A 26,676-nucleotide genomic window follows, 5' to 3' on the forward strand; every position below is an offset into this window, starting at 1 on the left:
CCCATGGTATCTCAATCAAGCACATAACTCCGTGCATGATAAGTCAGACATAACTAAGTCTGAAATAAGTCCTATTAATAAAACTGTTGCTAACCAGCAGTCAAGAGGCTATTGGGGGGGAAGCATTTAGACAATGCAAGCAAAGGAGCCCCTCCAGAAAAGAAACAATAATCTTGTTTCATAGTACACCAAGGAATCCTAATACAAACAGCCAGGTTTTCACTTAGCCATGGCAGGGCTAGTTTTGGAGAAGGAGAAGGGTTTCTTTTTATTGTGCTCTTGGGAGACTGATTTAGGAGGCAGAAATGCAGCAGATGGAAAGAGGCCCAGAAGGCCATCTAGATCGGTATTGTTGTGTTGAGGTTACATCTGTATTTCACAAGCATGTGTTTTTTTCCACTAAGACCTTTTTAAATCTATTAATACACATCATCCCCATCATCCTCTCTCCCATCACTTTCTGTGCAGAGCAATTATGATGTGCATACACTCCTCCACTGCCTTTGGGCAAACCTTGACTCATGGTCACGTCTCACACAGCCGCATCCCTTACTGTTGTTTGGTAGTCCCTCCTGATCTCTCATCTCCTCTGTGTTTTGAAACTCTCTTGGTACATGCACATTTATCTCCCAGGATTGCACGAAGGACTTTCCTCATTTCTACTCAGCTCATGATCTGATGGGAGGGGAAGGCGATGTACAGCATACGGGCATTTGACTAGTATATGAGCTGTGACACGTGACAGTACAAGATGCTCCACCTGGTCTTCATGGGGAACAGCTAAAATATACTGGACATTTTGCAGGAGAGAAACCCAACCATACAACTCTACCATTTTCAATTTTATGTTTGGCCCCCAGTGTTTTCAGAAGAAAAATTACTTTGAGTTGGACTAAAATGGCAGGTCATTCTGGAATGGCAGAAAATATATTGTTTGGGAGTGAAACAGAGAACCGAATTGTTGACCTTTTACATTACCTAACTATATTGATAATGAAAGTGAAGTGAAGATAGAAATCATTATTTTCAGCTGTAATAATTTAAGCCTTTCATTAAAAAAAATAAGTATGTGGGAAAATGAGGCAAAGTCTTTGTCAAGGTCATGTAGAGGATGCTGCTTCATCAGGAAATACAAAACCACTTTTTTCTCCAGCCTGCACTCTTTTCCACCAGAAGATGGTCACCTTGAATCTTTCTTTTAACTGTGTTTCCTAAGAGCTGAAAAAATATCGCAGTATATCACCACTGCTCCTACTATAACTTCATCAGAGTTTATGGTTTCCTGGTCCCTACTTTATTTTGGAATAAGTCTGGATGAGATCTGCCATGTTGTGGTTTTTGATTCACCTGGTCCCTTAAGAAGTGGATGCAAAAGCCCTGTGTGAAGCAGTCGTGTCTGGTTTGGGTTTAGGAAGCACTGGTTAGGGTCTCAGAGTCACTCCATGGGATGCTCCCAGGTGGAGATAGAGCTGGAGAGGGGGAGAGCTGAGGTAGGTGCATAGCATTAAAGGTTATAGGGTGTTGGAGGACTTTGGAGAGACATAAAGATCAGTGATGCAGCCAGATGGAGAAACAGATTTGGGGAACTCATGAGGTTCCTACCCCAAGGAAAAAAATACAACACAATCCTGAACCTCAATACCTCAGACTAAATCTGCTTAGCCATACTATTGTGCTCTGAATCCCCTCTGAGGAACCACAGCCTGATGAGTCTACAGGGCACAGGTTCAGCTTTGCCCTTTGGAGGAAGCTTGTCCAAGTACGTGGAGACTCAAAGCAGCCTCACCTTTAGCACTGATGCTCTGCATCCTCAGCCTGAGCTAGAACGCTGGGTGGCAGTCCCCTGGCAGAGTTTCACATCCCTTTGCCTCTTGCTTTCTTGTAAATACCTTCTGAGGTTGAAGGAGCAGTGCGCTTTTCAGTAACTGTGCTTGTTCAACTCTTTTAGTAGTCTATAAATTGATAGCTCCCTTTCTTGGATGGGGAATGTGTTGCCACAACTTTCCAGAGTGCAAAGGGAAATTCCAGAGCCTCAACAGGAGAATGACACAGCCACTTTGGAGAACTGAGACAGCTTCTGGCAATGGCCAGCACCAGAAATATAAAACATTTTGTAGGCTGACTGTTCTCCCTGTAACACCATGGTTTTGGATTCTCTGACCATTTATTGATGGCTGGCTTCCTGCCTTCTCTGCAACTCCCCACTTCACCAGGCTCACCAGCAGATGTTTGTTCAGATGTTCCCAACCATGGAAGAAATTATAAAACCTAAAAAATACCCTCTGTTAAATCCTGGAGGGGATCCTGGGGTGCAGGAGAGGTCAGATGTTGCCTGTGCTGTCTGCTTGAAGTAGACAATAGCTCATGGGTTGGGTCTCTAACAGAGAAGAGCTCCAAGGATACAGCTTGTGAACCACATCGCAACACTTCCTAGGGGCTTCAGGCCCTCAAACCTCCTGGTAAGTGGGTGCTAAAAGGAAAAAGGCCCACCTCCCAATCTACATGCATGAGGACAGGTGGACCATTCCACACATAATTAGGGGACAGCATTGCACTTGTGCCCCTTGCAATAAGGTCATCTTAAGACGGAAAGACTCAACAGGACAGAGAAAATTAGTGAGGAAATGATGTATTTGGTGGATATGACATATTGGAAAGTGCCACGGAAAAATGAAACATTATTGTGCTTAATTTGGTAAACAACTTAAGTAAGAAAAAAATGAGGCATTATTGTTATTGTTATTATTTTGACATAAAAGCCTTTCTCTTTGTCTTTCACTTCCAAATTTAAATATTGTGTCTTGTAAATATTGGCAGCTTTTTCTTTTCTTCTCTTTATTTTAAATTCAAATATATTTATATTGAAATGGCAAATTTCATGTAGAATTGACTTTAAGAATCCCACTCCCCCACATTAGATCACTCGAAACCTTACCAAAACAATTATTTTTGAGCTGAACAAATACATTTCGAGTTGCCAAGAAATAATCTTTGTGGGTTTTTTGTGTGTTGCTGAAACCTCCCCCTGAAAATTCAAGCCGGTTTCTTCTAATATTTTCATTCCTCCATCAAGCCTTAAAACAACCACCCTTTGCTGATCTAGTTTTGCTCTCAGATGACACAGTTGTGTAACTCCTCTTGGTTGCTGACTGACATGCCAGTCATGCTAGTAGTGAATGAGACCAAGTGAGGCATTAAGTTGGCCTAAGTGAAATGAGCTTGATGGGTCTCAGGCAAGACGTAGCAGAAAGGTCTCTAGAAAGCAAAAATCTTCTAGAGGCAAAGGAGTCATTATTGGATGTGGAGGCTGAAGCTCCTGCTCATACACAGCAAGGTCCCCTGAGAAACAAAATACCTTGGCAAAGTGCCTCCACCAGCAGCACCAGCCAACACAACCATCTACCGTGCTTTTCTTCCTCCAAGGCCTATTCCGACGGTGTTTTGCAACCTAGTGATACATGCAAAAGAACTTCAGCGTCCTGGGTAGAAGATGCTAAGGTTTTTTCAGACATACCCTGACACAACCCCACTCCATCACCATGATGCAAACATCAAACTCTCCCAACTCTGTCCCAAAGGCATTGCTTTTTTCCATCAGTGGCATTGCAGCCATCACCACCCCAAGCCCCAGGGATGGGATGATGCCAGCTGCCAGCTGCCAGCAAATCCAGTCCATCCTTGTGCACTTGCAGCTCCTGCAAACTCAAACAGTAGCTGGACCCCTTTAAAATCTCACAACTGCCCTACAACTGTCTTGGAAAAAAAACCTCAGGATTAAGCTGCCAAAGAGGCACCGTGATAGCATGCTGGCCATGAGGAGAGCTCTGCTTTTGTTTCACGAAGCTGGCAGGCATAACACACATGCCGCTCCCAAAATAATTGCACTGTAACCCAGCCCTGGTTTCAAATGGGCCAAAACTTCCCCGTAGAAAATCCATGAGCACAAACTAATATCTGCCATACTTCATACTCTGGGCGCTGGTTTTGGTTGTTGTTTTTTTAAAATTATTTTCCGAAGCAGGACATTATTCATTGCAAGGCAAAAAACAGCGTGCTTTGATCTCGGTATGTAACCGCAGCCGTACTGGATGTTCCTGCCCATCCCCAGCATCACCAGGGAGCTCAAGTCCGAAAAGCTGACCCCCAACTGGGAGGTTGGTCAAGAAGATAGAAATTTTAAATCCTGCCTTTTTATTGAAATTTCAAATTCTGCTGGAAAAAAAGAGGAGAAACCCGTTCCCTCTCCCTGCCACCACCACAAGTTTTTCCTTTCCATTCAGCCTGCTGGGGTCCTTTGTTTGATTTAGAGGTTTGTTTATTTACATAGAAAGAAGCCAAATCTGAAGTTTCCTACAACTGCAACTGGAGCTGACATTTCAGACTTTTGGTTTGGGTTTTTTTCGGTCCGCTTACAACAGTGTCAATGTCCAAAACCTGATCATATTAACAAGTGCTCTGACCCGTGACGGTTTTCTCCAGGCTTTGCATCAGAGCCTGCAAGGTGACACAGAAAAACAAGTTTCTTCCAAGAACCAGGAGATCCGTGCGTGTCCCACAGCCTCGGTCCCCAACACCCTTTTGCACTCCTCACAGCTAGCTCCTGCCTCTTGTTCCCCATACACAAGGATGTCAGAGGCAGATTCAGTCACCGTGTTTATAAATTGCTGGCACCAAGAAACGTGGCATTTGATGACACCTCATTTCTAGACAGAGGGGGGGTGCTTTTGGCTGGGGGGATTCTTTTTGAAAACATTAAAGCAAAGAGAGAGAGCATTTTTCCCCCCTGCCAGGCTGTGACTGTTACCTACTAGTCAGCACTAACCACAAACACTGAAAAGTTTGAGCTATTTTCCTTACCAACCTTTTTGTCTTTGTTTTTCTACTTTTTTTTTTTCTATTTTTTCTTCTTTTTTTTGTCTTTTTCTTTCCCCCAAGCACTCAGCAGTTATTGTCAGGCAGCTCTTAACCATAGCTGGGTTCTCAATGATGCCTTTTTTTATTTTCTTGCTCCCCGTTGCTGTTTTTTTAAGGCTGGGTGGGTTATAAACCAATTTGTTTTTCTACAATTGTTCACAGGAGCAGACTTCTTGCAGGAGATTTTTCAGTCAGTTCTACCCAATGGCTGCGATGTTCCGCTGCTTCCCAGAAAACACAATCAATGGGTTGTCACTGTTTCTATTCTGGGTTTTGGATGCGTAAATTTGCTGGAGCAGAGTGGGTTTTGCCGCTGAGGCTGGGTTGGCTCCAGCCGGGTCGTGGGCTGAGTGCCACCATCCTTCCTGGCATCATCCCGGCAGGGCGGGCTGCGGGATTCGGCTCTTCTGCACCTGTTGGAGGACTGGGAAGGGGGCACTGGTCCCCAGGTCAGCCATCCAGGCACCTTGCATGGGTACGGTGTGTGCTTACACATGCACTGGGCATTTGATTAAAGAAAACAAACTGCATAGAGGGTTATGCACGGGTGTAAATATTTGCTAATCTCTACACACGTCTGTATATATGTGTGTATTGATTGATTTTTACATATGAATATACAGAAATGCACGCTCACATTTCCTTCCTACACATATGTCTATGCACACATGCACATACAAGAGAGAGAGGGAGAGACACACACTTACTAAATATCTTTATCATAAAATCACAGACTGGCTTGGGTTGGAATGGACCTTAAAGCCCATCTAGTTTCACCCCCTGCCATGGGCAGGGACACCCTCCACTAGCCCAGGTTGCCCAAAGCCCCATCCAACCTGGCCTTGAACACTGCCAGGGAGCCAGGGGCAGCCACAGCTTCTCGGGGCAACCTCTGCCAGGGCCTCAGCACCCTCACAGGGAAGGATTGCTGCCTAATATATATTGTATGCACAACTCTTATTCACAACCATACACATACATTAACCCCTAAGCCAGCCAGAGAAACCAGAAGTGAGAGATGATGTTTTATAAAGGACCGGTATAAATCTGCACTGATCCTTTTAAATCTAGAGGATATGACCTTTTGGATCGAGAGCACTGATATTTGGAAAAGTAGGATGCAGGTATTCAATTGGGATAAATCAGCATGGGTGCATGCATGACTGGAGAGGGCTATGCTGATTGACCCCCTCCTGGGAATCAGTCCATGACGTGGACAGCATTCACAAGCAAAAGCCACTAAAGCTCTCCTGATCCCTGTTGTTAGTGGCAGTAACACCCGGTTCCCTGGCTATGGCTGGGATTCTGGGAAGCAGCTATGTCATCAAAGAGAGCTGGGCTGCAAGCTGACTGCACACCCTGAGCATAGCACGATGGTTTCAGTTTAAATTTAGTTGAGTCCCTTTTCTGACTGTCCGCTTTTTTAGGATTCAAACTGCAGATAGGACAGGGGAGTGAACAATGCCATGTAAGATGCATGCATACAATGAGACATGAAATTAAACTCAAGAAGGAAATTTGCTTAGGAGGAAAAAAAAACCCACATTCTGGAGATTATACTGGCATTGTCCCTCTACTAATATTACATCCATTTCCTTTCCTAAATTTTTTTTCCACTTCTTTAAACTGGCCAGCATATGATAATTTTATACATACATATATATATGTATATATGAAATATTGTTAGGAAATATACTTTGATGTTTCTTTGTTGTTGTTTTTAATAATACCTGGGCTTTAACCAATTCTTTTGCCACTTGGAAAACTTACAACAAAGTCTAAGCAAACAGATTAGTCCCTGGGCTGGGGGAGGAAAGACGATGGAGGCGGACGAGCCCACTGTTAGTCCAATGTCAGAAAGCCCTGTAGTTTGAGACCATTCAGAGCCACTACAGCTTTAGGAATGGCTGAGATGCTTTGGGGACCAAAGTCCCAGAGCCTGTGCGGTGAGGTGGGCAGGTCTCTTCAGCTGGAGCTGTATGCATGGAGAGGCAACAAGAGCTCTTCCCATGCTCCTGGTCTTGGTGCAGAGCTAACTGGTTACCCTGCTTTTGGCAGGTACCCACTGCATACCTCTGCCTGAAAATCAGTGCAGATACACTCTGCCTTTTTCTGTTACCAAGAGGAACTGCTCCATAGCAGCAGCAGAAGGACACTGAGGTGCTGGAGCATGTCCAGAGAAGGGCAACAAAGCTGGTGAAGGGTCTGGAGCACAACTCTGATGAGGAGCGGCTGAGGGATCTGGAGAAAAAGGAGGCTGAGGGGAGACCTGATCACTCTCTACAGCTACCTGAAGGGAGGTTGTGGTGAGGTGGGTGTTGGTCTCTTCTCCCAAGCAACAAGTGATAGGACAAGAGGAAATGGCCTCAAATTACTCCAGGGCAGGTTTAGGTTGGATATTAGGAAAAATTGCTTCACTGAAAGGGTGGTCAGACATTGGAACAGGCTGCCCAGAGAGGTGGTGGAGTCACTGTCCCTGGAGGTATTTGAAAACTGTGTAGACATGGCACCTCGGGACATGGTCGAGTAGACATAGTGGTGTTGGGTTGACGGTTGGACTTGATGATCCTAGAGGTCTTTTCCAACTTTAAAGATTCTATGATTCTATGATTCTTTTAGGTATTTATATCAGCCCTACTCTTCTAACACATCAAAACCCTTCATGAAAGCCCATCTCAGAGCTATAATTATCACTGTCTGCATTTTGCTGCTGGAACATGTAAGTGCAGAGATAGGTCTTTACCCAAGGTGACTGCTCCCGAGGTCACCGTTAGGGCTTGCACAGCGAAGCTGAAGGTCTCTTTCACTTGGGAATGCATTTCATATGGAGATGCACTTCCCTTGGCCAGCATGGCAAAGACTTGGTAACAGTTTGGTAACCAGCCTGCCCCTGGGAAGGAATGGGGTGCGGGACCAGGAGGGAAGGCAGAACATCATCGTCTGGCTCTGAGTCACATCCCTATCCAACTCACAACCTGTGTGTCTCTGCTTCCTGCAGGGAACACTCACTAACACCTTTTTTTCATCCTGACAGCACAGACGCTGGGAAAAAGTGCACCCAGGCACCGCTACCCGAATACTAACATCTTTCCAAAAGTTGGGGAAAATCCAAAGTTTCTGTTTATATTAAGAGCCACTGTTCCTCTCCGCACCCATCCCTCCTATAGCTACTCTCAACATTTTTTCCCCTTCTCCAAGATTTAACTGGTTTATGAGAGGAATAAATACTCTGTCTCTACAGTCCAGCTTTCCAGTAACTTGGGAAAAGTTAGCACTTTGGCCAGGGCCTTCTGCATGCTCTGAGCTATGCATTTAATTTACATGTAATAGTTATTGCACGTTACACAAATGGCGATTAAAACCATATTGATTGAGGTTTAGCAGCTATGTGAGAAATGCAGATCTTATTACAGAGCTGCTCCATATCCAGAGTGTGCTTTTAATAACTCCCTGCTCATCAAGGGGCAGGTTGGAGAGAGGAAAAGGAAAAGGCAAGGCTGGGAGGCACCAGCTGGAGGGATGATGGTAAGGCTGTGGGTCGGGCAGCTCTCACTCCCTTCCCACCTTGGGTACACACACCCATAGCATGAGATCTCCACACTGATATGTTGCTTACTTCCCCATCTATAGATCAAAGAAAACCTACTTTACACACAACTATAGACACACAAACAAGCCTACGGAGGCCACATCCACACCACATGCTGGAGAAACAGACATACATGTCGTGAGATCTCAAAAGATAAATTTCCATGGCAGGATTTATTGCTGTAATGGCTTTCTAGGTCACGACCTGCTGCAGGGCCACTTGAAAACCCCAGAAACTGTCAAAACAGGACTTATTTGATATTCACTCATCCCCCTCCTTTTGAAAAGCTGCAAAGTTCATTCGGTGGCAAAGCAGAAATAAACAACCTCTTTTGTCCTAGTTTGTCTGAGATAACAACTGAAAAGAGAAAATGAACTGGGAAAAATAATAACTGCATTGAAATCCCCCTGCTGAGAGCAGTGCAAACCCTTTGAAACCAACTCTTTGCTTTTGCCCAATTTGCACAATTTCCATGCTTCACACCGAAACGAAAAGCAGGCTGGGAAATACTGCAGAGACAAGGGATGTATAAATATCAGGGGAGACAGATACAGATGTGAGACTTACAGGGGTACAAGGGAAAATGTAGAGGGAGATGAAAAAAAAAACCCTAGAGTCATTTGCAGAAAACCTTACTTTTGATGATTTCAAATCATTTAGTAAAGCTGGGCTACCCGTGGGCAGGGTTTACCCTGTGCCACAGCCTTTTCTGTATTAGGGAAATAAAGCTGATGGTGTTTAAAACCCTCTGCAGAAATCATCTCCTTTCCATGAGAGATGAAGGAAAGCCACATTCAGAAAATCCCATGGCACTCCTGGGTCTCAGCAATCCATATACAGACTCTGAAAGCTGAACATTTTGCTTTAAATGCTCCAAGGCCTGAGGATTCAGTAATGCTGCAACTCTGCATTATTTCAAATAAAAAAGAGTATATGAAACTTGACAGGTTTTCATCTCTACATCCCTCAGACCAAGCCAAGCTGTTTACAGGTTTGGTTTTGTACATCCCTGTGCCACAGACATCAGAGCTTGCAGAAAAGTTATTTTTTGGCAGCTGCATAACAAAGACTTGGAAGGGCAAACTGCCCAGAAAAATGATTAAAAAAAAAAAATAAAATCATACTACTACATATTTTAGGGTGCCGTTTAAGTGAGCAATTTCCAAATTTTCAGGGAAAAAGTCATTTTGATTAAGAATGAAAACAGGTTTGGGTTTTGTGTTCTACTTGATGACAGTTTTAGTTGGAAATGAGGGAGAAAAACTGTTCCAGATCGGTCAAAATGTTCTCTTGCCCAAATTGAAGTAATTTCAACCATTAAAAATTTCTGAGTATTTTTTTATATAAGAAGGAAAAAACCCTCCAAAATTAATAGCTGCTTCAGATCAAAAAAAATGTAAACACGGAATTAACTAAAAAAAGCTGAAACTGGTCATTTTCTTTATCCTTTTCAGATTTTTTTGAAAACTCTTTGCAAAATCTGTGTGCATTTGCAAAACATTCTGGTACCACCAAACTGCACTTTTCAAGTCTCCCCCAAAAAGTATTTTTATGAGAAACGTCACCCAGCTCCGCGAACAAGAGAGATATACAAAGATAGCCAGACTTTTGTTGGCCCAGAAAATTCATCTGGAAAGCTCCTTCAATTTCCAGTGCTATTTGGTTTTGGCCCTAAGAATGAGTGGAATATATCACAAAGAAATCCTTTTGCTGTGTTTTAATGCATGCTTGCTCAACATCTTACTATTTCTTCGCTGCTCTGGCCATCATCTCTTGGGAATCATTTCTTCTGGGGATGCTACATCCCCTGGGACTTGAGTCATCCCACATCCTCTCTTCTGATGAAACATTTCACTGGGTCAAGGCTACAGGTTGTTTCCTAATGCTGAAATACCCTTTACACTTTCAGGCACCGATTCATTTCTGTCAAGCAAGTTGCCAAATTCATGTCAACGTGGGTCCAGCCGCTCCAAAGGAAGGGACAGGAGGCAGAAAGGTTCTCCCTCCACTATTAAAAGCTGCCCCACAATGGCCAGCCTGGTGAGAACATCCTGTGCTTCCAGAGTGACATGGAGTGTGATAAATAAAGGAGAGAAGAAAGCAGAGCTGCCTGTAGGAGCAAGCTAGGCAGCATGGCAGTTTAATTACGCTTATCTCTAGGGGCCATCCAGAAGCACTGAAGCAAATTGCTAATGGGGCATTGTAAGTTTGACCATCACCTGATTTTTATGTGCACGGCAGCGTGTCTCAGCCACCAACTTTTGAGAAAATACCTGTGGTAGCTGCATACAACAGACTCTTGCAGGCGGGGAGGACTTGGAGATGGAACGGAGACTCTGCTGACAGCCCTGACAGTCCTCCGACTGAGCTTCCCCTCCCTGTGCACGCTCGTGTGTGTGCAACGTTTGTAACATCAGACCTCTGCACCTCCTGCTGCACAGAGGGTGGAAGACAGGATGCGAGAAAATACCGTTTATGGAGGAGAAGTGCCATGGCTCAGTCTTCAGCTGTCCTGAATTTGGAGGGGGATCCCTCCAGGAGGATCATAGAATCACAGAATCATTTAGGTTGGAAAAGACCCTTAAGATCACGGAGTCCAACCATTACCCCAGCACTGCCCAGCCCACCACTAACCCATGTCCCCAAGCACCGCATCTACACGGCTCTGAAATCCCTCCAGGGATGGGGACTCCACCACTTCCCTGGGCAGCCTGTCCGAGTGCTTGACAACCCTTTGGGTGAAGAGATTTTTCCTAATATCCAACCTAAACCTCCCCTGGCACAACCTGAGGCCATTTCCTCTCGTCCTAAAGGATGATCTTCTTCCAGCTCCTACTCAAAGCAACTGCTTCCCACCATGACCTGAAATACTCAGGTCAGGTTTTTCCTAGGAAGGACCACAGGCTACTGAATTTGGATTCCTCCCAGCTTTGTGGAGGAAATATGCTTATCTTCAGGAGAAATTAATGAACTTCTGAAAGTGCCTGTTTGTCTTTAGCAACTGTAATGGGAGCCTGGAGAGACTACCTGAGCCTTAAATATAGAACTTGTAGATGCTTGAAATACAGCAGGTGAATCCCACGTTTTGTCTTCCTTTGTTTCTTTTTTTCATACTGGGCCCAAAATCCTTTTCCCTAACCAAAATCTTTGGGCTCAGTAGAGCTCATCTGGGTCAAAATCTGCATATAGGACATCAGATTAAATGACTAAAAAGCCTTAAGCTCTATAAAACAAGTACTTGCCACACTCAGTGACATGAAATATCAATAGATCATGCAGGAGCCTTTGGCCTTCTTCAGTCATCCTCATATTTCTTTTTGGTGTAGGCTGAGCAGGGCAGAGGACTCTGGTTATCTGGGATTTCAGTGGAATTTCTTCTCTTTTATTCTTTTCTGGTTCTCCTGTGCCCATCACAAAGGTATCAGGGCATTTTGGTTCATTATATTTCTAGTGCAAGAGGGAAGTGGGTGATACGTTCATTAGTTGTGGAAACTTTTTAATAATGAAATCCAAACATTCAGTGACTCTCTGCACTTATCTGGATTGTCTGCTAAGACCCTGTGCTTGAACTTGTACAGCCAAAGGTTTCAGGATGGACATCCTTTTTCTTCACTATAACCAGCTAAGACAGACATCTCATCTAAGCTAAATATCTAGGTTCCCTCCCTAGAAGCCAGACTGGACTTTTTCCACTTTTAGATTTATTAATCCCATCAAAAGAAAGATGCCTGGTATTTAAAATAGGTGGCATCTGAAATCTTCCTCTGGAGTTACAGGAGTTTCTACCATTATTGTGCTGAAAAGGGAGTTGTCTCTGTGCATCAGAAGATATTTTGCCAGATCAATGCTACTTTTGAGCTCATACCTAGGAAGCATTTGTCGCTCGCTAAATTAAAAATAAATGATGGTAAGCACACAAAAGTTCTCACACATTGCCAGAGCACTGGTCAATAGCAGGAACAGTGAGTCAGAGGCAAATCCCGTAAAACTCAGAAGGAAAAATTTCCCACTGACTCCCAAGAGTTTGCAATGGTGTCTCTCGTCTTTGCTAAACTTTCAGTCGTTTTTGCCTGGGGCCTCCTCAAGACTCACTACTCAAATTTCTCTATGCTTGAAAAGCTCAGGAAGAAACCACTGAGAGAGAAAGAGGCCCAGCATGGGCTCAGTTTAACCTGGCAGGTGCTTGCCCACTTCAGAAACCTTTAAATATGTGAGCACAGGAGGGAAATTGCTCTCTAAAAGTATTTCTACTGAGATTCACTGTAGGCCAATAATAATAATGGTGATGACAATGGGAATATGTAGCACCTGGAAGGAATGAAACCAAGGGAAAAAATAGGTTGGAGAGAGAAAGATGAGAGGGTGTTGGGAGGTTGAACGCATATGGTGGCCATCTTCAGCTGTCTTGATGCCTGATCTTGGAGGCTCAGGAATACACATGTAAAGAGTTCCCACGTCATTCTCAAGGAGGACTCGGCCAAACACTCAATAAGATCTAACATCCTGAAAGGTTTCGAAACGGGCAAAGACCTGCATCCTCCACACACATCTTACTAAAACATAACATGATTTCTTCTTCCAAGCTGGACATGATATGTGTACACTGCATGGGATATCCAGACAGGCTTTCTTCTGAATCAGACAAGCCCTTAGTAGTTTGGATGCCTTTAGTATGTCCCAGGTCGTCATCTGCTCAGAGACTCAAAGAAATGGTCCCCAGACTGAGCGCTGTGCCGCCCTGTCTGGGTGGCTGAGGGATGGCTCTGTACCACCTTCCACCTGATCCACTGTTGACGTAGCTGTGCCTTCCTGGTGTAAAGCAGGTGCGAAACAGATTGCTCAACAGCTTTGAATAAACCTGCTTCTGTTTTCTCCGCACCAGAGGGAAGGGGTTCTCCAATATGCTGACATTCAAATCATGCCTGTGCTGGGATGTCCTAGCCTTGGCCCAGCAAATGCCATTTTCTGGCAAGAAAAGCCCCCCTCTTTCCTACGCAACCCCTGTTGTGTCATGCTTTCCATGGGTCTCTGTTGCAGAGGACCTTACACTGCTGTCACCGGCCAGCTACAAGGTTATCCGCTGCTGAGCCTCGCACACCAGAAGAGATGTGCATCCATGAGCTCGTACCCTGTTTCCCTCACACATCCAGACAAAATAGTTCTTTTGCACACTCAAAATCTCTCTTAAGTGGGCCAACACCTCAGCTGTCTTATTCACAAAGAAGCCTTTTTGCCTACAAACCCCTTTACCCCTACACACACACACACCCCCCTCTCTTCCTAGAGAAGTCAGGGCTGTAGCTAAATTCCCCTCTCTCAATAAGAGGTACATTCAAAACCTCTCACGGAGCTACAAAACTTCACGAAATCAGGGCACACACCCCATGGTTACTGACTGCACACACAAACTCCTCAAAAAAGTGACTACAAAACCTCTGTCTCACACATGTACCTCTTCACACATGAAGGCACAAAGGTGTCACATGCTGCTTCGCCCTCTCTTGTATACATTCACTACTCCTGTAAGCAGAATTTCTTTAATACAGCCACATGTTTAATAGAGCTTTTTTTCTTTCATGCACACTAATGCAACACATTTACCCAACAAACAAACCCCTTTTTATCCACAAAGTAACTCCTGCTTTTTCATTCCCCCATCTAAGTCCTTCTCACAGGTATGTCCGCTATTAACTCATATACATTTCCCCCACGTCCAAGCTCATTCTGAAATAATCACTTCAGTCACTTCAGCTCAGAATAAATTCTTCAGCAAGGCACCCAAAACTGCTCTGACGATCCCACCTAGCAGGGCTTTTATTGTTGAAATGGGATTTCTCCCCTTAAAAATCAATCCATCTCCCCCAAGAGACATTTGCTTCCCTTCCCCCCCCCCCCCCCAAGACTGCAGCCCCCCTGACCTCTGCTCAGCCCTGCTTGCACGAGCACCCCTGCACGTCTGCCTGCCTGCGACCCCGCCATCGCACTGCGGCACGCTCCGTGCTTTGGAGCTGAAAAGACAAGTTCGGCAGAGTCTCATCTTTGCCGGTGCCGCGCGATGCCTGCCTATCTCCCTCATGGCTGCTCCCATCCCGGATGGTCTTACATCTTTTCTTCCAGAAAAAAAGAAAAAAAAAAAAAAAAAAGAAAAAAAAAAGGAAGAAGTTTTTATTTTTTTTAGTATCCCTGCAGATGTTCATAAGCCTGCAGGGCTTTTTCAGGGAGAACAGGTTTCACATGCCTTCAGGACCACAGTACTCCACAAAAATAAATGATGACTGTTTTTTCCCCTAGGACCTGTATTACTACATGCTGCTACAATAAGCATATCAAGTGATGACACAGGAAAGTGTGGTTATTAAGCATAACTCTATATGGTAAGCTGTGTCCCTTCCAGGTCCCCACATTTGGCAGCTGTCCCTGCACAGCCTTTTTGTCCCCAGGACCCGCTGGACTTTGAGCACACGTCATCTCAGCTAACTTTAGCTGCTGGCATGTTGGCACCCAAATACCTGTCTCATCTCCCTCTATCAACGGCATCTCCCAAGGGTGATTCAGTCCATCCCAATATAGGTGTTTAGCACCGTTGCAAGGGACAAACCTGGAGAAAGTTTCTCTCTGCTGGTTATAGATGATCTGTTTAAGATCAACGATCAGCTTTCCAATGGTTAAAGCTAGATGAGCCAGTCCCACTTTCTGCATCTGTAACAATAAAAGCTTAATCCTGTTTTGCATCAGCCTTACTATTTTTCAGCAGAGAAGAATCTATTTCTGGCAAAATGTGACCCCCTGCTAAAGGAGAACATTCAGGTGGGAATGAATTAAATATATGGAAAAGACAATCTTCTGGCTACAAAATCTCTTCAGGACAATCTGTTGCCCAAAGTAAAGAGGTTCAGGGGCCATTCTAGAGAAACACTTAAAAAAATACTTCCTTGTGGGCTTAGCCAAACTCTTACAGAAAAACAAAAAATTTAAAAAAACCTCTTTTCTGTGAATTGCAAACAACATTCAATCGCACTCAATCTACTTTGAAAATTTCTAAGTATATGCATAAAATCCTATGGAAATGTATATGTGGGTTACATTAACACTTTAGAATAACTACATTTACTTAAGGGGATGTATCTCATATTCAGGCCATTGCAAATGCACCCCAGTAGAGACCCAAGACAAACTGAGACCGTGAAGCAGCAAGAGAAAGACAATGGGAAAATCTAATATGATTTTGGAGTGCAAAATAAGGCTCTTAGACCATTATCATGACAACAGACTATAACAGCTAGGAAAATTGAAACAAGAAGTCCTTTTCTCTACCACAGAAATATTTTAGTTTTGAGACTTTTTAGTGTCTAAAAAAAAAGTTTAAAAATTCCAAATACAAAATTGTGCAATAAGGTCTGAGAATAAATATCGATAATTTGAGGCGTTCCCTTAAAAAGATGCATTTTGATCATTTTTAACATTTTGTTTTGATACAAGGTTGTTTTCCTCGCCTTTTTTAACTACAGATTATCCTCTGCATGAAAACAAGAACTGGTTTCATCCTGGAATGCAGGAATGGGATGTTTGGAGAATTTCAAAGCGCATTAAAGCATTTTTTTCAAATGTTGTACAATGATCTAGGGAGGTATTCTGATCTACACCAGATGGTCCGAGCTCCACCAGAGCTAGGTTTATGGAACAGGAAACAGTGTATTTGCCAGACCCAGCCCTTGTGCACAAATAGCTTCGATTTTGACAAAAGCATTTTTGATGAAAAACATTTAATTGAAATATTCCCAGGAAAACTTCTCTAGAGAATGCCATCTTCTCTTGCTAAAATTTTTGGAAAAAAAAAAATACCCTAGACCCAAACCATGCATCTACCAATGCTTTCCCTAGTCCAATCAGTTTGGTATATAGTAGATAATGGAATATTCTCTGCAAAGATGAAGAGATGCTATCACAGGAGTACTAGATTTACTTATTTTTTAGGAACTCAATACATATTTTTTAGCACTTTAAAAAACAACATAACAGTCCATAATTGCAAACTGTGCTGGAGGGAAAAAAAAAATTTGCATGAATAAGGGAGCAGAGTGAGTAAGTTAAAAAAAAAAAAAAAAAGCAGCAATTAACTTGTTTCAAATCCCATTTGGATGAAAATGTATTCGATGATTTTGAAATTGTGGTGACTGCCAAGATGCATGACTATTTTTTGAGTGGTACCAGTTTAGGGTTTGTTGGGTTTTTTTTAATTACAACTCGTCTCTCTACTGGACTTAGCTGCCCTTCATACCACAATGTCACAGTATCCCAGCTGAATAATACCACAATGTCATGGTATCTCTCCTGAAGGTATCTGTGCCCTCTAAGAGAAGTTACTGCAATTACCCCCTCCTCCTTTTACAGTGCAGGAATGTTAAGTACAGAGACATTAGCAGAGAGCTGGATCCCACCACGTACCACTTGCCCAAGGTCATGGTGGAAGTCCTTCTTGGAGCACAGTACTAACTTCTGATGTCATTACTCTAAAAACTAGCCCAAAACCAAATTCCTTGTAATCTGACTTTTTCTTGATATAATTACAAATGATTGGGGTTTTTTCCATCAGTATTTAAACTGAAATATTTGCAAGGTCTTTATCATTCAAGGCAGGACAAACCCACTTTCAGTGCTTCCTTTGTCAGAAATCTCCAGCTGCAAGAGTCAGCCGCAGGTGGGAGAAGCAAACAATTTCAGTAGCCCGGGGTTTGCAAGATACCCATGAGGCTTGCTGCAGTGTGCTCAGGAGGCATGCTGAAGAGATGGGGAACATATTCACTTTTCCACATAGTTTCTGTATTTTCCTGACAGGGCAACTTCACTTTTTTAGCTAACAAGAGTCCCAGGGACATTCATCCCTCGCCTCAGCTCTGAGGAGCTGGTGCCATGGATGGCAGTGGAGCTCTGCCCTTTTTCCTCTTTGGCATTATCTAATCTTGTCTCGTGTCCTCTGGCTCACCATAAACACAGGTGGTCACCAGGACTCCCCTTTTAGTTGCCTGGTTTCTTGCAAGAAACAGGAAAGAATCTGATTGCTTTAAACTAATCAACAAAATAATTCTGATTTACACCCAGTCATTGCCTGGCCCAAATCCCCATGAGAAGGAAACCTATGAGATGCTGCAAAGCTCCTCTTCTTATCCCAAATTAAAGGACAATGCCTTGCAAAGAAATCTGTGTCTTGCAGTATTTACTTGTCATGTGGTATGTACTGTGCGAGCAATGTGGGAAAGCTGTTCCTAAAGATGCGTGCAGGGAGTCTCTGACATTGCCTGTGAATGTGTGTGGGGCAGAGGGAGCAAAGGGGAACTAGTAATTTTAAGATCTTTATTTGCTTATTTTATTTTTATAAATCAAGAGGTCACTTTTTGATAGTCCATGTCATGGTCATTTCCATAGGAATACATAATTACTTTCTCCTTATCATTCTCTGAGAGAAATTTCTTTTGAAATAAAAGAGTCATTCTCAGATATGTGTGCAAGGGTCAATTCCCATCGTCAAAAGCATTTGAAAGAGAAGCAGATCTCCAGCATCATTTTACTGGAATTACCTACTTCACTACTTTAAAACCTTGAGTGTTTCCCAAACATTGGCAGTTCCCTGTCAAGAGGGTGGTTCACTGAAAGGCCAATGTGATGCCAGTTTGGCAGCTCATGACTAGAGTAGTGACTCCAAATTCTCTCGAAACCTATTTCTGAAATGGCCTTGGAAACACAATCTTGTCCTTACACATTTGAGCGAGACTTTAGCAAACTCTGCTGAGCTCACCAGTGACTCTTTCCAGTAGAGACTTATTTAGAGGAGAAGGAGTAGGAGAAGGCTCATGCCCTTTGGAGGAGTCCTTGGGACAGAACCTAGAAGCAGCAGGTCATTCAGGAAATCTGGATTTTCACCCAAGTTGCTCTCTGCTTTCCAAAACACACACATAATCACACAGTTCCTTTGCCATTTAGTTGGGCTTTTCTGGAAAACCGCAGGAGGTGTGACTGGTTTAAGGAAGCCCCAGGCATCCCAAAGTGATGCATTCCAGGCAGACAGAAATTAATTCAATCCATGCTCCAAGCCCACTCCAAGCCTACAGTCTAACCTTGGCTGTTGGTCAGTCAGCCATCAGCCCTGTTGGTCAGTACAGCCAAGCCTTCCCAGCATCTACCTGCAATATTGCCTGCAGAGGAGGAATGAGTTTCCCACTGAGGTCAGTGAAGCTTGCATGTAATAAAATTTGCTACTTTGGGGATAAGATGGGACAAACTGGTCTGAACATCCTCAGATAAAATAAGGTTTGGCTTTTAGCTTCCCTGTTTAGCAGAGCCCCCAGTGACTTTGCTCCCACTCTTACTCTACGTGTGGCAATTGCTTTTGCTGCTCAATTTTTGCTCAAAACCAAGAGCTATTTTTGGAGATTGTCATCTTGCAGCACCGAACACACCACCACTAGAACCACCACCAACCCAAGCCCCACCAGCCTGCTTCCTCCCATGCCAGGTTAAAAGATACGTACTTTGATAGAAGCTGGGTTAAATTCAACTTCTTTTTTGGGTTCTGGTTCTGCAGGTTTAGGTGCTGGTTTGGGTTCCTCCTTCTTAGGTTCAGCCTTCTTAGGCTCAGGCTTCTTTGGAGGCATGTTGGTTTGCTAGTGGGCTGCTTTAGAAAGGGAGAGAAGGAGACAGACAGACAGACAGGAAAGAGGTGGCTGCTGCAGGATAAATCAGGAGCATGCACAGGTCTTTATCCCTGTCCAGTCTCCTGAAGTCACACATTGTGGGGCTCTCAGACCTGTCACATGCCAGAGATCACAATAGGGCTGTGGCTATAAAAGGAGAAGACATTTACCCGGCTATTTTAGAGCCATCGGATACGGCATTGTTACGAATTAGCACGTAAATGGAAAGACAGTTTGGGGGTTTTAGGGCTGAGGCTGGCGCTGGGTCAAACATTTTTGGTGTGCGTGTGCATGCGTGTAAATGTACGAGGGGGAGGTTGGGTTACGACCCAGGTCCCACCGGTGGGTTTTATCGTCCCCAAGGCCATGCTGACACTTACCTTCCCAGCTTACTGTAGAGTATCTCTCTTTCAGGCTGGACGGCACCGCTGGCCTTTGTTATGCCGCAGTTCATTAAAAGACAAGCACGGGTTTATATTTAGACGTGAGGATGGGGCTATATGGGAGTTTGACCATCGACATGTCAGCTGGCACAGGGGAGAATGCGTGTCTCGGATCACACACTGGTCTTCTCTTGGGAAGGTGCAAAGAACAAGCATTGCTTGTAGCAGAATGCATCTAACGAGCAGGGAAACACACACACACACACACACACACACACACTGGGATAGCACTGAGTGTCTGTAAGTACATCCTCATGGCTGAGAGTTTCCAGACCATTTTAGGGACTTGAATGCCAAATTCCTGTTAAAATAACTAAGATAAGGGTATCCATTTGAAGCTTTTCTAATCATAGCTTTACTTCGATTTAAATAACCCCCAACTCTCCTTCAAAGCAAAACGGAGTTAACAATTTTCAGATCTGTGTTTGCTTATTGCATTTCTCTAAATCAGGATGTCACTCTCTGAGAATTAACTTCACAGTCACTTCCATGTTACATAGATAATTTTTTTCTCAAAAAAACCCATCAGCCCTTGTAACAAGACAACCACCCACCAAATCGCAATGTGTTTGAAAAAGGGTTCTGTGCTGAGATTTCAAAGAAATGTCAGTTGAATCATAAATCTCTTCGCTTTACTTACTATGTCAACCTGATAATCTACCGTTCAAACCCCCCATGAGACCTGCTTTTCCCAACACCGCTGTCAGCCTGACCCGCAGTGCCTGCCTGTGCACTCCTCGGTTCCCTGGGTGGCTTTGCTGAAAGAGTTCTTCTGCTTTATCCTGCCCAGCTGCTCCCAAATCACGGCACGTCCGTTACTGGCAGTACACAAACAACTTTGAAGTGTGACGTGAATGCCATGCAGAAAGCTGGCCACCCCCGTTAAGCTGCTGTCTCTACCATGGCTTCAGCAAGGGAAAACAGTTGGAAATCCTGGAGAGAATGGAGAAGGGCCGGGCTTTGCATCTGTACCCCACAGCATGCAGGTCCATATCCTATCTGATCAGAGCCTGCCAGTATTAATAACAAATACATCAGTGCAATAGCATGATTAGCACTGTAATGGTAATTTGTGCTTTTTGGATAATGGGAAACAAATCTCATTCCTCTAATCAAAGAGGACACTTTGAGAACATTGTCTATGACAGGAGCCCTGAGCTGTTCCTGACCAAGCTGGTGAGGTGTTTTGGTGTTCCAGTGTTTCAGGGACAGCCTGGAGAACTGCATTTTTCCCAGCAGTGTGTCACCTTCCAGAAAATTCAGTTCTGGTCAAAACTGGTAGTAGAGAAGGGATGTCCCTCCATGAGAAGCTGTTCAGAGATCTGTCTACTCACTCCAGACCAGACTCTACTCCTGCCAATTCTCTCCAGTTCACAAAAGCCAAAAGACCTGCACTGATGGAGCCCACCAGTTCCAATCTATGTTTGTGTGGGCACCTGGGGAAGAAGTTTCTGACAGCAGCTTACCAACATATTGATCTACTCGCTATAACCAGTGCAGCCAGGGGAGCAGTTCAGCTTTCCTAAGATAGAAACTGACATTTGGTCCCTGAGTTATAGGATGGGATTTGTTTGCACTGGAGATGCAACAGAGATGCACTAGATGATGCCACCTTGCCTTCAGCTGCCATTCAGAAGGGCCTCAGTCTCCCGTAGGATCTGTGCCATAACTGCATACCTGCCAGTCCTATACACGTCTCAGATATCATAGGGTATCAGAAATGACTCTAGAAACACTTATGTAGGCAAATTAATCCCATTCCCTGTGAATAATTAAACAACAGGACACCCACATGGTTCTGAAGAGGCCATTGTAGGCAGAGGCATCTCAGATGACACCAGATATTTGCATTTAAGCAACTGAGTGAAGCCATAGATAACCTACAGCTGAAAGAGATGCATCATCCTCGCGCTGAATAAATGGACTAGATCTCTGTCGACTATAATGGGAGCAGAGCCACATAGTTCACATAAAGATATTTACATTGTAGACACCTAAATTAAGTGAGATGAACCCTACTTGGGCTGAATTACATCTTCTGAGATTTCCTTCGTATTGCAAAGCCCTGGAGTAGAGGTTTTTCTGAGAAATAAATTTCTCATTTACCCATTTTCTGCCCAGGTCAAACAAGAGTTAAGTGTGGAAAACAAGAATTAAGGGTGGAAAGTGTCTGATGTACTCTGCAGATCAGAATGAGCGATCTCTGCAAACTTTGCAAGCTGTAGATATTTCTGTGAAGAAATAACAGAAATCATGCATTGTTTTCATGCCCTGTAAAAAGTTTTGCTGCATTGATTTCTGCACTGAAATGAGTCATGGCTGGAGAATTGCAAGAGCTTTCTACCAACCCAAAGAAATGCCAGGGACTAGTTTCACCACATTCCCCCACTGCAGACTTCTCGATTGACATGGCAGGAGCCAGCACAGACCTAGGAAATTCTGCGTTCTGCTAATTCAAAGCAGCAGAACTGCAGTGCAAATTAGCATGTGCTCTGAGAGCAGCCATAACCACAAGGACAACATCTGAACAAGCACCAGCCTAAGCAATAGGTGTATTTTACACAACATTTGAAAAACCCACCGTGTTTTATTCCTGAACTGAAAACAGCACTGGAAAATATCAGACAACTGAGATGCAAGCAGCAGCTCAACAGCAGCTTGGGATCTTGTCACCTCCACCTCTGTGAGATAAGAAAGAGCATAATAACAAGGAGAGTCATATTTCACTTTCTCTTCCGAATTCCACAAATCAGCCATGGCTGTGGGGTTTGTTGGTGGGTTGTTGGTGGGTTCCCCCCGCCCCCCCCCCCCAGCTGCTCTCTAATAAAAAAAACATTAGAGAAATAATAGCAAAGATGACTCAGAAAGGTGGCTGAAAACTCACCTCAGTCTGATTCCCAGCCAAAATTCAGTAATCATATTGTCATACAAAGATTATCAAAAATTTTTTTATATATATTCATGATAAAGTATATTCACAATAGAGCTGGCTTGATGCAGTTCACAGAAAAGATCCTTTTAATTTCTATCAAAATCAAAATGGTTGCAGCATCTTGCCACTTTTTGTAAATTGTCAGTTCTGCTTGGAGGGAAGGCTTCTGGCAATGCCCAAAAATCCCAATTAGATACTCTGGGTTTTCATTCAGTCTCCTACCTGTCTGTTCCTCTTCTAGACCCATGGCACGTTCCCTCCTGACTTCTGTTTAGTTTATTTATGTAGACCTATCTCAATACCCCACACATCAACCCTTTCTCACAGCTTGAGGTGTTTCTTCACTTTGCTTTTTCATCACAATGTAGTGTAGATGACAGGCAACAGCCCCATCTATGTAATTCCTGCATATATATATGCTTATCTTTATTTAAATATACAATATCAATGCAAAACAGGGAGGGACATTATGAGTTTTAAGTACCTGCAGGGCTGGCTAACCACTGCTAGGTAGATGTCTTGGATCAGTTCCATGGATTAAAGATACTCCAATGTCCTGTAAATCCTTCTGCAAACAGCCAAATCAATGCAGCTAATCTTGCCCTAAATCCCCCGTTCATCTCTTCCATGAGGATCCCTAGGGTCCCAGCAGCTGCAAAGAACCCTGACCAAAAATCCCTCTTCCTATTAATAGGTTTTGAAGGGCGGGGGAGAGGGAAGTGTTCTTCAATTTTTCAGTCATACTCACAACAGATGTTAGCAGCAGATCTCAGTGCCAAAAAGCTATTCCAGAGTCACCCTAGAGTCCTACATGAGAGGCTGGGCTAGCTGTGAATTTTCTAAAATTCTCTTGATCATCAGGGTATGATGAGTTTCTCCTGAGAGATGGACCAGAATCATCTTCAAAGCAAACAGAGCTCATGAAGACGTTTTCCCAGAGAAAAAAAATGGATTTGAGAACCAGAAAAATAGAATATAAGTGAAAACAAAATATTCTAGCCAATATATGAATCAGTTAAATTTGGGAATACTGCCACAATGCCTTATGATTCTCTGGTCCTTGGTAAGTCTGTCTGTCCTGTTTTACTGGAATCAGAACAGTCCAGGTTGGAAGGGACCTCAAAAGATAATCTGGTCCAGCCTTTCACAGGATAGGAACCTTAGATGGGATTATCTAGCAATCTTACTCCATTTACTGCACTTTGCCACACTCCTCTTCAGACCAAGTAGAGGAGATTGTATAGAGAATATGAATTGTACTGGAAAATGAAGACTTGAGAAAAGTTAAAAATTTGCATGAAATATTGTTGTGGGATATTCGAATTGAACTATTTGGGGCCAAAACATATCAGGTTTCAAATATTTGACTTCTCAGCAGAATAACACCCTCCTTCCCCAAGTAGGTTGCGGGGCGGGGGGGGGGGGGGGTCTGTCAAAAATAAAATTAATCTTTGAGTTTAAACTTCAATTCTCTCTTCAAAAACAACCATTGATGGAAAGTCTCCAGACATCTTTAAATGAGAGGTTGAGAGCACGTCAGAGATGTTCTCTCTCCAACCAAAACTGGTTGTGCAACTTTTCCCAATAAGGAATGCTGTCCTTAGAGTTGTAAGATGGCCACAGCTTGAGTGTCTTCCCCAGAGAACAGAGAAAAAATGTTTTTAGGAGATTTGCAACCAGAAGACGATTTATTTTTCTGCTTCTTTAGTCCCCAACATGGCAGATGTCTTGTCAGCTGTTCGATGAAGAAAGCAAGCCCCAAACCACATCTGCTCATATGCTACTCAACCTCTGTACTTTAATATAACGAAGCTATAAACAGAAAGTCAGATGTTTTCAAATGGCAATGGCATTTCAAAGATAGTTAATGAAAAAAAAAAAAAACACCACCACCCCCCACCCAAAAAAAAAAAAAAAACAGACAGGGAACTTCCAAGAAATGTCCATTTCTCTCCCTGTTCTTTGTCAACTCTAGAGCTCATCAGTTTTTCCATCCATGCCTTAATACCTGAGTGGTTAAAACAAGACAAGAAGATACTGGAGGGAAGAACAGAAGGGGTTGTATCCACATGGAGAGAGAGGAATGTGGTGGGCCAACCGAGAGGGTGTTCATCTGGTGGGAATCTGCTGTGAGCAAAGGTGGAGGAGGACAGAAATAAAGGTAATTCTCAGAGAATTTTCTCTGAGATTACTGTTGCTGCTCCCAATTTCCATAGGGTGAATTGTCTGACCAGTATTTCCACTGCTTTCTATAAGAGGAACATTAGCTCTAAAGAAGAGCAAACGCCTGCCTTTGGACCAACTGTTCAGCTGCTATAAATCAGTGAGTTCCACTAACTTCAAGGGAACTATTATGATTTATACCAGCTGTGGATATAGACCAGAATAGTAGATTGTCTGGCAGTAACCACCATTTACTTTCTGACTATTGGGATCAGGAGAACACATGTTTGCTATTCATCAGGCTGGGGATGGGAAAAAAAGGAAAATAAAAAATCTCAGTCTATATAGAAAATGTAACACTGAAGATACCAAGCAGCAAAGCAGCACTGGTGACACAAAACTCAGTGGAAATGTGCTCTTGCTCATGAAGACATGTGGGATTTAGTAGAAAATTAGTATATAATGGAACCTGAGACTATGTAGGTACCACGGGACAAGGAACAGAAATGAAATGCTTTCTGCGTTACAGCCTTAGCAAACATTTGAAGTCCTGCTGCAAAGCCAGTATAAGCCTGAAAAGATCAACAGGATCCTTCAGTGGTTTGTTGAAAGGAAAAAGTGTTAGATGTCAATAAAAGCACTAATTAATTTGCAGACTTCATGATAGCCTATTTAAGTATATACTTTTATTTTCTTCAGAAAATGATCTAGTTCCTGTTAGAAAAGTTAGGGGACAGTGATGTCATTTAACTTCAGCATCGATGAAATATCTAGCTTTCAGATGAGCGATAAGCTATGTCTTTTCTCTGTCAAAATGAAGAAACACTCCCAGATGGCGATTCTCTCCAACTTTTGGTCTTTATAACAGGTAGGATGAATATCCTTCCAGACTTTTTTTTTGCTAGATATATTGGCAAAAGAAGTCGCAGCCGTTCACATTGGAGGCTTAACTTCCAGATGCTTACAGTGAGGAAATTCCACATTTCCATACTCGTAGAGCCCATTTCATCCCCACTAGGATATTTCAATGTTCTTTTCAGCAAAGGAATAAAATAATGTATTCTTTTATTTCCAAAAGGAGCATACCTATGCCCAGCCTCCATCCATCACAGGCTTTTATGCCTTTGTCTTTGGGACTCCACAAAGTCTGAGAACTCTTCTCTTTTGAACACTTACGGGCTACGAGCAACTCAACTCATGAGCTTCTCAGGGACAAAGTAAAATGATCAGCCTCAGCAACCGACAGGTTGACAACAGGTTACCACCCGTACCCTGATCACTGGTTACTTAGCAGGCAAGTAAAGACTTCTTTTCAGTGTGACCTTGCAGTTCCTAGAGTGCATACCAAAGGCAAAAGTGGTAGATGCATGCTGATTTATCCAGAAGTCCCCACTACCATCACCATTTCATCACTACTTTGTGTCGTCAAGCTTATAAAGCCCATTATAAGGAAAATGAGATCCACAAAGCCGATTTGAATGGGGCTGTGGCATTTTGCTCTCCTCCTTTCTACTCCTTCGCTCTCTCTTTTTTGGTACTGTGTGAGATCAGCAGCTCATATGGCACTGCAACTATTTTTACAGCCTTTGACTGTCCCCACTCGTACTGCAATGTGGCTGCTGTAAATTTCAAAGCTGAGCATTTCAAGTTGTTACTAAACCACTACCAAAGACAGCTGCAGTGCAAGGGGTGGGCAAAGGTGGATTTCTTCCTTTCTTCAAAGCTGTGTTGTTTTCAGTGACATTAATTGAAAAACAATCCCAGGGACTGTAGGTAACAGCTGCCCTCTTTTAGCAACCTGAAGTGAATTCATAGAGATCTAGCTCTACGCTAGGAAAATTACACCTCCCCCCCCCCCCAAAAAAAAAAAAAAAGCAATTTATTTGGACTCATAGTAAAGTCTGAGAAGAGGACATCTCAGGAAACTTCTCTGACCTGGTGCTGGAC

The 26,676-nt window shown here is 43.4% G+C and overlaps 1 protein-coding gene across 2 annotated transcripts in view; it reads right to left on the reverse strand.

Moving 5' to 3' along the window:
• Window positions 1-19,317, reverse strand: part of MYL3 (myosin light chain 3) — a 38,583-nt gene extending 19,266 nt beyond the window's left edge. The window contains exon 1 of one of the 2 annotated variants that reach the window (XM_010311417.2): window positions 19,030-19,317. In XM_010311417.2, the coding sequence (XP_010309719.1) occupies window positions 19,030-19,152 (123 nt within the window). In that variant the 5' untranslated portion in view covers window positions 19,153-19,317. The remainder of the gene's footprint in view (window positions 1-19,029) is intronic. The other variant, XM_075746879.1, reaches the window with a different exon arrangement.
• Window positions 19,318-26,676: the final 7,359 nt, after the last annotated feature.

The sequence above is a fragment of the Balearica regulorum genome, chromosome 2 (assembly GCF_011004875.1).
Source record: "Balearica regulorum gibbericeps isolate bBalReg1 chromosome 2, bBalReg1.pri, whole genome shotgun sequence".
Lineage (NCBI taxonomy): Eukaryota > Metazoa > Chordata > Aves > Gruiformes > Gruidae > Balearica > Balearica regulorum.